At 54.9% G+C, this 8360-nt stretch overlaps 1 protein-coding gene across 2 annotated transcripts; it reads left to right on the top strand.

The window, feature by feature from the left end:
• The first annotated feature begins 3010 nt into the window (after positions 1-3010).
• Positions 3011-8360, top strand: Vps37d (VPS37D subunit of ESCRT-I). 2 transcript variants are annotated; one of them, XM_021163755.1, is made up of 4 exons: positions 3011-3209; positions 4624-4795; positions 6782-6864; positions 7275-8360. In XM_021163755.1, the coding sequence occupies exons 1-4, from the start codon at positions 3072-3074 to the stop codon at positions 7665-7667; spliced, it is 786 nt and encodes a 261-aa protein (XP_021019414.1). In that variant the 5' UTR covers positions 3011-3071; the 3' UTR covers positions 7668-8360. The 2 variants fall into 2 exon arrangements, with proteins under 2 accessions (XP_021019414.1, XP_021019415.1); XM_021163756.1 differs by lacking the exons at positions 4624-4795; positions 6782-6864.

Below are 8360 nucleotides of genomic sequence, written 5' to 3'. Positions count from 1 at the left end.
ATCCCCCAGTGAGGAGCGAGGGGCATGGCTCAGTGGTAGAGCCCCTGCCTAGAATCCCCCAGGGAGGGGCTGGGGGCGTGGCTCAGTGGTAGAGCCCCTGCCTAGAATCCCCCAGGGAGGGGCTGGGGGCGTGGCTCAGTGGTAGAGCCCCTGCCTAGAATCCCCCAGTGAGGAGCGAGGGGCGTGGCTCAACAGTAGAGTACTTGCTTTGTATGGGTAAGTCCTCTGTTTCTATTCCTACCGCCTCAAATTTGAAAAACTGGAGGTAGGGTGGGGATAAAAGGGAGTCAGTTAAACGGAAACTAAGGTGAACGAGACAGACAGATGTCATCAGAACAGACTAAGGGACTAGCCAGTCACCTCAGAAGTGAGAGCTGAGGTTATCCTCACATCAAGGCAGCATCTGTCTGTGTTGACTTCTGAATGAAGAGAGGTCACACTCTTCCAGGAGGCCAGAGAGAATGGGGACAAAGGGCAGGCACAAAGGGCATCCTGGGAAATGGGGCAGGAGAAGCAGAAGTATCTTTCTAGGATAGACATGGAGCTCTGGAGAAAAGCATGGAAGGACCGGTGATCGTTTTTAAAAAAAGAAAAGAAAAAGAAAAAAAAAGACAAATTTATTGCTAGAGATGGTGGTGCACGCCTTTAACCCNAGCACTCGGGAGACAGAGGCAAGCAGATCTCTGTGAGATCCAAGCTAGCCTGGTCTACAGAGTGAATTCCAGGACAGCCATGGTGACCCAGTGAAACTCTGTTTCAAAACAACAAAGGCTTAGTGTGTGTGTGTGTGTGTGTGTGCGCGCGCGTGTGCGCGTGTGTGTACATCACATGTGAACAACTATTAGAGGAAGCTGGGAGAGGGCATTAGATCCCCCATGGAACTGAAATTCCAGGCAGCTATGAGCCACCATGTGGATTCTGGGTCTCAAACCCTGGTCCTCTGCAAGAGTAGCAAATGCTCTTAATTGCTGAGCAATCTCTTCTGTCTCTAGGACTTGGGGGGGGGGGAGGAGGAGGAATAAACAGAGAGGCAGGACCCTCTCTGTCATCTCCCTCACAGCCCAGCGTAGGAAGGGCAAAGGGAGAGGCAGACAGGAATTCCCTAAAACGCTCCCAGAAATAAATAGCCAGCTTGGAAGAAGCAGACTAGGGTGGTCAGCAGGGCGCTCAGAGATGGACAGTGGATGACCGTCAAGGGAGAACAGAATGGCAAACTCACAGGAAAGGATAGGCAGGAGCCCGCGCTGGGAGGCAGAGACGGCTTCCAGAGAGGTAGGGTCCTTTCATATGAGTGGATTTCAGTTATGGCTAAGTTAGAGCAGATTATGGTGGTGCACACATGTCATCTTGGGAGCTGAGGCAGGAGGATGAAGCTGGATAAGAGACAGCCTTATTGAGCTCTCTTGGTCCCTATACCTTGACTTATAATCTTCTCCAGAACTCCTATTCAGCCTTTGAAATCCCATTCAGTTGTCACCTCCTCAGATAAGTCTTTATGATTGGCTGGAACCAGTCATGTGCCTTCATAGTGGGGCGTGAGTGTGTATGTGTGTGTGTGGTATGTGTGTGTGTGTACAGGGAACACATTCACTATATATGTGTACGTGGTGCAGGGAAGATGCACATGGAAACAGAGGTCAACACCCAGCTGTTGTGACTGCTTTTGTTTGTTGGTTTGGTTTTAGACAGGGCCTGGACCTCATAGATCAGGCTAGGCTGGCTGACCATGGAGCCCCGCGAGTCCAGCTACCTCTGCAATACTGTGAGTAGGAACCTGAACAACTGTGCTTGTTGGTTGGTTGGTTGTTGTTGTTGTTTTGTTTTTCCCAGACAGGGTTTCTCTGTGTAGCCCTGGCTGTCCTGGAGCTCACTCTATAGACCAGGCTGGCCTCGAACTCAGAAATCCGCCTGCCTCTGCCTCACAAGTGCTGGGATTAAAGGTGTTCACCACGCCCGGCTTGTCTGGCTTCTTACCTGTGTTCTAGGACTTGAACTCAGATCCTCCTTGCAGTATGACAAGCATTTCACAGCTAAGCTATCTCTCTTGCTCCTACCATCTGTATTTTTGGGACAGAGCCTTTCTATAAAGCCCAGACTGGCATCAAAATCTAGATAATCCCCCTGCCTCAGTCATGGTAGCGCTGGGATTACGCCACGTCTGCCTCTGCCATTCTGTGTTGCATTAAATGAGATTGTGCCTTAGCCTGCGAACTCCTTGTAGATGGGGAACAAGGATTGTCAACCAGAGTAATAGGACTTCAGGAAGGTGATGTCATCTTTTGAGATTTTAAAATCTGTTTATTTTGTAAATTACCTTTTATTAATTTATTTTCTTGGTGGTGTTGGGGATGGAATATAGGGCTGGTAAACACACAGACTATGGCCAAGCGCTACTAACAAACACTCTGTGACGCCTCGGTATCTCTAAAGTAACATAAACTCAGGAAGTTAGTTACATATTCACCTGCCCTGCCCCAAAGGCACTCAGTATTCGCTATCTCAACGTTCGTGGTGCTTCAACTCCCCCATTTCACAGATGAAAAAAACTGAGGCACAGAGGATATGAATGACGTGACCAAGTTAGCAGCCAGACAGGGGCTTTGGCGCCCAGCCCAACTCAGAAACCTGCAGGTATCCAAAGAGGGGGATGTGAAAGAACCTTGCAAACTGTAGGCTCCTGGGGTGGGAGGGTCCGCGGTGAAGCGTGGCAGGATGAAGGGGGCGAGATGAGAGGATATTTGGATTTCGAGACATAGGTGGGAGGATGGACTTAGGGAGAGAGCCCGCTTTGAGCGACAGGTTTGCCATGGCTCGGGAACACCCCGGCGGGAGATCTCCGGGTGCGGCCCGCCCCCTATCTGCCCCACCCCCAGTCTGGCCAGCCGCGGCGGCTGCCCCTTTAAGAGCGGTCAAGGCGCCCCCTGGTGGCAGAACGCGGCCAGCGCAGCGCGCGGCCGGAGCTGGAGCTGGAGCCGGAGCCCGGAGCCCGGAGCGGAGCCGGAGCGGAGCCGGGGCGGAGCGGGGCCGATCGGGCCGAGCCAGCAGCCGAGCTGGGGGCGCGGGCGGGCGGTATGTACCGGGCCCGGGCGGCGCGGGCGGGGCCGGAGCCCGGCAGCCCGGGGCGCTTTGGGATCCTCAGCACCGGGCAGCTCCGGGATCTGCTTCAAGATGAGCCCAAGCTGGACCGGATCGTGCGGCTCAGCAGGAAGGTAACGCGGGGGGCGCGGGCAGGAGGAGGGTGTGGGGGGATGGAGAGGTCGGGCTGCGGCCTGCGGGGACCCGGAGACCCAGCCAGCGGAGGCCACCCCCCTGGAGCTGCCAGGCCTCGGGATCATGGGAGCCTGGCACGTCCGAGTGGGCCCCGCGGAGCCGCCCCCGGGGGATGGGGGGCGCCCCGATCCAGCCTGGGGCGAGTGGTGCGGAAGGGGGGCGCCCGGGGATGCACCCGTGCACCCCGGGATGGCCGCGAGGCGTGCCCTCCCGAGGATGCTCCGGGGAGGTGTGTTCTGGGGGGCGGGAGGTGGAGGGTGAGCTGTGTTGTGGGGGGCCCTGGCTCAGCACACCCACGTTCTGTAGGGCCAGAAAGGGGAGGCGCCTTGTTCGGGGGAGAACTGAAGGCCTGCTTGACACCTGGGGTGGGGAGGATAGCTGGGAAAATGGGGAGGGGGGAGTAATGCATTAGATGGGGAGGGGGCTTTGTGTCTGCCATTGGGGTCTTTGAATACAGAGGCTTGTATTCCGTAGGCCACCATAAGAGAAAGTTGTATATTTCACGGGAGACATAGGCCCGGGCTGGTTGTCTGTCGGGAGGGGGGTACAGAAAGAGAAAGTGTGTGTTAGAAGGAGCCAGACGAGGAGGGGCTTGTGCATGGATCAGGGGACAGATGGAGGGAGCGCATTCTCCAGGGGCGGGGAGCAAGGCTTGGCCCTCCTAGAAACAGGCTCAAACAGCCGTCTTCAGGGCCCCAGTGCTGCCTTCTGCTAGGTGAGCAGCTAGCAGGGGCAGGGGACCACAGAAGCAAAGGGGGTGTGTGTTGTGTTCGCGGGGGCGTGTGGGGTTCCACTAGAGGGCCAACAAGGGGGTAGAAGAGATGAGAGGGTGACCTGAGTGGGGGTTGCTGGGAAGGTTCGGGGTGAAAACATCACTCCCCCAAGAGTCAGAACAGGGGGTGGGGATGCTTTCCACACAAACACCTGAGGAGGAAGCGAGACAAAGGCCTGGTATGAGAGGCAAGCTGTCCAAGCGGAGAAAATGGGACAGAGGAGGGAGGGGGGAGCCCTCCGGGACCTAAGCAGACATATTAATTGAAAAATTAAAAATTAACTAACATTTGTAGAGGCCTTCATAGTTTGGTTCACTTAAGTCTCACAACAGCTCGGTGAGCTAGGCGGGTTTTTTGTTTTGTTTATGTTTTGTTTTGTTTTTAATTGTAGTAGAAACTGGGGCCCAAAGAAAAGATGCAAGGCAAAGCCTGGTCCCTCCACCTGTTGGTCCAGTCACCCTTGCAGGTTGGGGGCTCCGGGGTGCCTTTGGCCAGGCCTGTGGTGGGTGTTGTGCAAGGGTGGACTTCAGGTGACCCTGGGCAGTCTGAGCCCAGGCCTCTTAGCTCTCATCCACCGCAGTTCCAGGGTCTGCAGCTGGAACGGGATGCCTGCTTGGCCTCTAACTACGCGCTGGCCAAGGAGAACCTGGCCTTGCGGCCCCGCCTGGAGATGGGCCGGACAGCCCTGGCCATCAAGTACCAAGAGCTTCGAGAGGTGGCTGAGAACTGCGCAGACAAACTGCAGAGACTGGGTGAGGGGCGGCCCAGGAGACTTGCTTGGGGCGGGGTTGGCCTTAATTCGTGCCAGGTTCTTAAGGGTGGGACTGGGACACACCTACTCCTGGACAAAGTGTGAAGGGAGTTGGTTTTGGCCTCCTGGAAGAGTGAGGTGTTGACCTGTGGAGGAAGCAGGCATGGAGAACTGGGCTGGGTCCCCCATTGTGTGTAATCCCAGGACTTGGGAGGCAGAGGCAGGAGGATCACAAAACTTCAAGACCAGCCCTAGGTTATGTAGGAGGTCTTGATCAGACTGCTCTGTGTCTTGAGGGGAGACCCTGCATCAAAACAAAAACAAACGGTTGTGTTGAAGAGACCCTGGGCAGTAGAAGAAAGGAGACCCAAGCCGGGCAAGGTGACATATGCATATAGTCCCACCACTTGGGAGGCAGACACCGGAGGATCAGTAGTTCAAGGCCAGCCTTGGCTAGAGTGAGTTTGAGGCCAGCCTGGGCTACCTAAGACCCTATCTCAAAAACAAAAACAAAAACGAAAAACAAACCAAAAACCAACAACAAAATCTCATCGAGGCTGAGGATGGTTCACTGGGTAATGGCACTAGGTGGCAAGCTTGAGTTTGCTTCCCAGGACCTACAAGGTGGAAGGAGAAAAGACCAGCTCCTAGAAATTGACCTCTGACCTCTACAACTCTTGAGTGGTATGTGTGTGCCCACCCACATACACACAAGAACACAAAGTAAAAATGTAATTTAAAACAGTTTAAAAAAAAACTAACATGAAGGGGCTGGAGAGATGGCTCCGCATTTGAAGGCATTGACTGTGCCTCCAGAGGACCCGGGTTCAAACCCCCAGACCCACAGAACAGCTCACACCTGTCTGTAATGCCAGGATCTGACACCTGCACATAGACACACATGCAGGCAACACCAATGCAAATAAAACATAAATGCACACATTTAAATAAGTAAAAACCCAACCTCAAACAGAAAACAAGAAATGGGACTGGAGAGATGGCTCAAAAGCTAAGAGAACTTGCTATTACTCCAGAGGACCTGGGTTCGAATCCCAGCACCTACATACATGGCAGCTCACAACTGCCTATAATTCCAGTTCCATGAAATCCAATAATATCTCTGATGACCATGGGTACGCATACATATATGCAGGCAAAACACACATACACATGAAATAAAAATTAAAAAAAAAAAAAGGAAGAAAAGAAACTCAAAGCTTGGATTCCCTAGTGGTCAAAACCCCCCAGTGCTTTATTTTATATTCTAGAATGTAGGACCACCTCGTGTCTGACCTAACTGATGGGTTGGGTAGTGGTAGCCTCAATGTGGAAGTGAGGAGGCCATCTGTCCACAGACACTCAGTAGTGCCCATGTTATTGAACATACTGAGCCAGGTATGGTGGTACATGTTTGTAATGCCAGCACTCAGGAGGCTGAGGCAAAAATAACCACATTTGGCAAGCTAGCCTGAGCTACACAGTAAGACCTGATGATGATGATGGCGATGATGGCAGTGACTGTGGCAGCTGGAGAGATGGCTCAGCTGTTGGAAAGGATAGGAGTTTGGTTTCCAACACCCATGCTGGGCAGGTCCCAGACTCCAGCTTCACACTGGGTCTGACAACCTCTGGCCTCTTCAGAAATCTGCATTCAAGTTCTCACGCCCATACACAGACACATACATATAATTAAAACTAAATTCTTTTTTTAAAAGAAAAAGAAACAATGGTATAGCAAACAAACAGAAATGAGCTGAACTTGTCTGCGCATGCCTCCAATCTCAGCACTTTGAGGTTTAGATCTTGGAAGATCAGGAGTTCAAGGATAGCCTGGGCTACACAGTCCAAGTTAGAGGCTATGTGAGGCCCTGCCTCAAAAGAAAACAAAGCCAGGTGAGGATTTGGAGGCCACAGAGATGGGAACTGTAGAGTCACCTGCAGTCAATGGGAGAGTCAGAGTCCCTGTCTGTCCCCCTGTGGTCCTCAGAGAAGAGCATGCATCGCTGGAGCCCCCAATGTGCGCTGGGCTGGCTGCAGGCTGAGCTGGAAGAGGCTGAGCAGGAGGCTGAGGTGAGGGGTAGAGGTGGCTGGGGCCAGGTCAACAGGGAGGGAAACTAGTCTCATTGGGGTCTTCTCTGAGAAACCCTCCGTGATTGCCTCCAGAACTCTCTGGACTCTGCTCGGGACGGCAGAGTTTGCTGTCCTAGGGACGTCTACAGACACTGGAGGGCAGGGTCGGCTGAGTAGTAAGGCCCATTTCTCAGGGCTGGGTTGGGAGCAGATCCTTAAGTGTGTTGAAGGGTATGGGACAACCCTCTTTGTGGAAATAAGGTGGACACCTGTCCAGTCTGGGTAACCCAGAGGCTGGGCCATGATGGAAGCTCCGGGCCTCTGCTGGCTGGTCACCGTGGGGAAGAAGGAGTCAGGCTCTGATCAGATTGCCTCCCCAACTCTCCCTTTCCCTCCTGGACGCTACCCAGGTCCAGATGGAGCAGCTGCTGCTGGGGGAACAGAGCCTGGAGGCCTTCCTGCCAGCCTTCCAGAGGGGCCGTGCCCTGGCCCACCTGAGGCGGACACAGGCTGAGAAACTACAGGAGGTGCTGAGGCGTCGAGAGCGCTCTGCCCAGCCGGCCCCCACAACTGCTGCTGCTGCTGCTGCCGCTGCCACCGCCATGGATCCCCCCAAACCCTTCCCTGCTGCTGCCGTCCTGCCCACTGGGGCCGCCCGGGGACCACCTCCAGCAGTACCCCGGAGCCTGCCCCCCTTGGACTCCCGCCCAGTGCCCCCAGTGAAGGGCTCCCCCGGGTGCCCTTTTGGCCCAGCCCCTTTGCTGAGCCCTCGACCCTCTCAGCCTGAACCCCCTCATCGGTAGGAGCCAGGGTGCGGCCTCCCAGCGGGGGTCCAGACAAACTTGATTCATGGCTCCTCCTCCTCCCCCACTGCCTGGGTGGGGGGAGGGGCAGGCCCCTCCCCCTAGCCTCAGGCAGGCCCAGGGCCCTGGAGGCTGAGCTGGGGAAGAGGGGCTCCCCGAAGAGGCCCGAAGAGGGCTGGGGGTGGGGTGGGCAGGGTGCTGGACTACGGTCACCAAGGAAACTCTGCCTTTTTATTTTATTTTTTCGTCTCCCCGGCTGGGGCCTCCAGGGTGCCAAGCCAGGTCCTCAAATGAAAAAGAACTTTATGGGGTCCTGCTTCTTCCAGAGGGGTCTTGCTTGGGGGCCTGTCGCACTCTGCCACACTACTGGGCTCGAACAACTGCCAAGGCTTACTGGATTGTTCTCCTCATATCCTGAGCTAACCCTTCCTGCAGTTTGGGGGCCCTCCGCCTAGGAGCCGGGCCCAGGGACACCCCCAATGGCCTTGCAGCTGGCCCTGGGGCAAGGTAGGACAGAGGCTTCTGACCTGCACAGGTGAGAGCCTGCCCCCCCCAGGAAGACCATTCTGTATTTTTCTGTCCCTGTCTCCTTAGAATGGAACCTTTTTGAGGGCAGGTCCTTGTCTTTGTATGTTCTGTCCCCAGCCCCGCCTCCTAGGGGCTGTCAATAAATGTGCTGATGGATGACGGTGA

The sequence above is a fragment of the Mus caroli genome, chromosome 5, assembly GCF_900094665.2.
Source record: "Mus caroli chromosome 5, CAROLI_EIJ_v1.1, whole genome shotgun sequence".
NCBI classification, from domain to species: domain Eukaryota; kingdom Metazoa; phylum Chordata; class Mammalia; order Rodentia; family Muridae; genus Mus; species Mus caroli.
The sequence above is the reverse complement of the archived record's forward strand: the minus strand, read 5'-3'. Positions and strand labels throughout refer to the sequence as shown.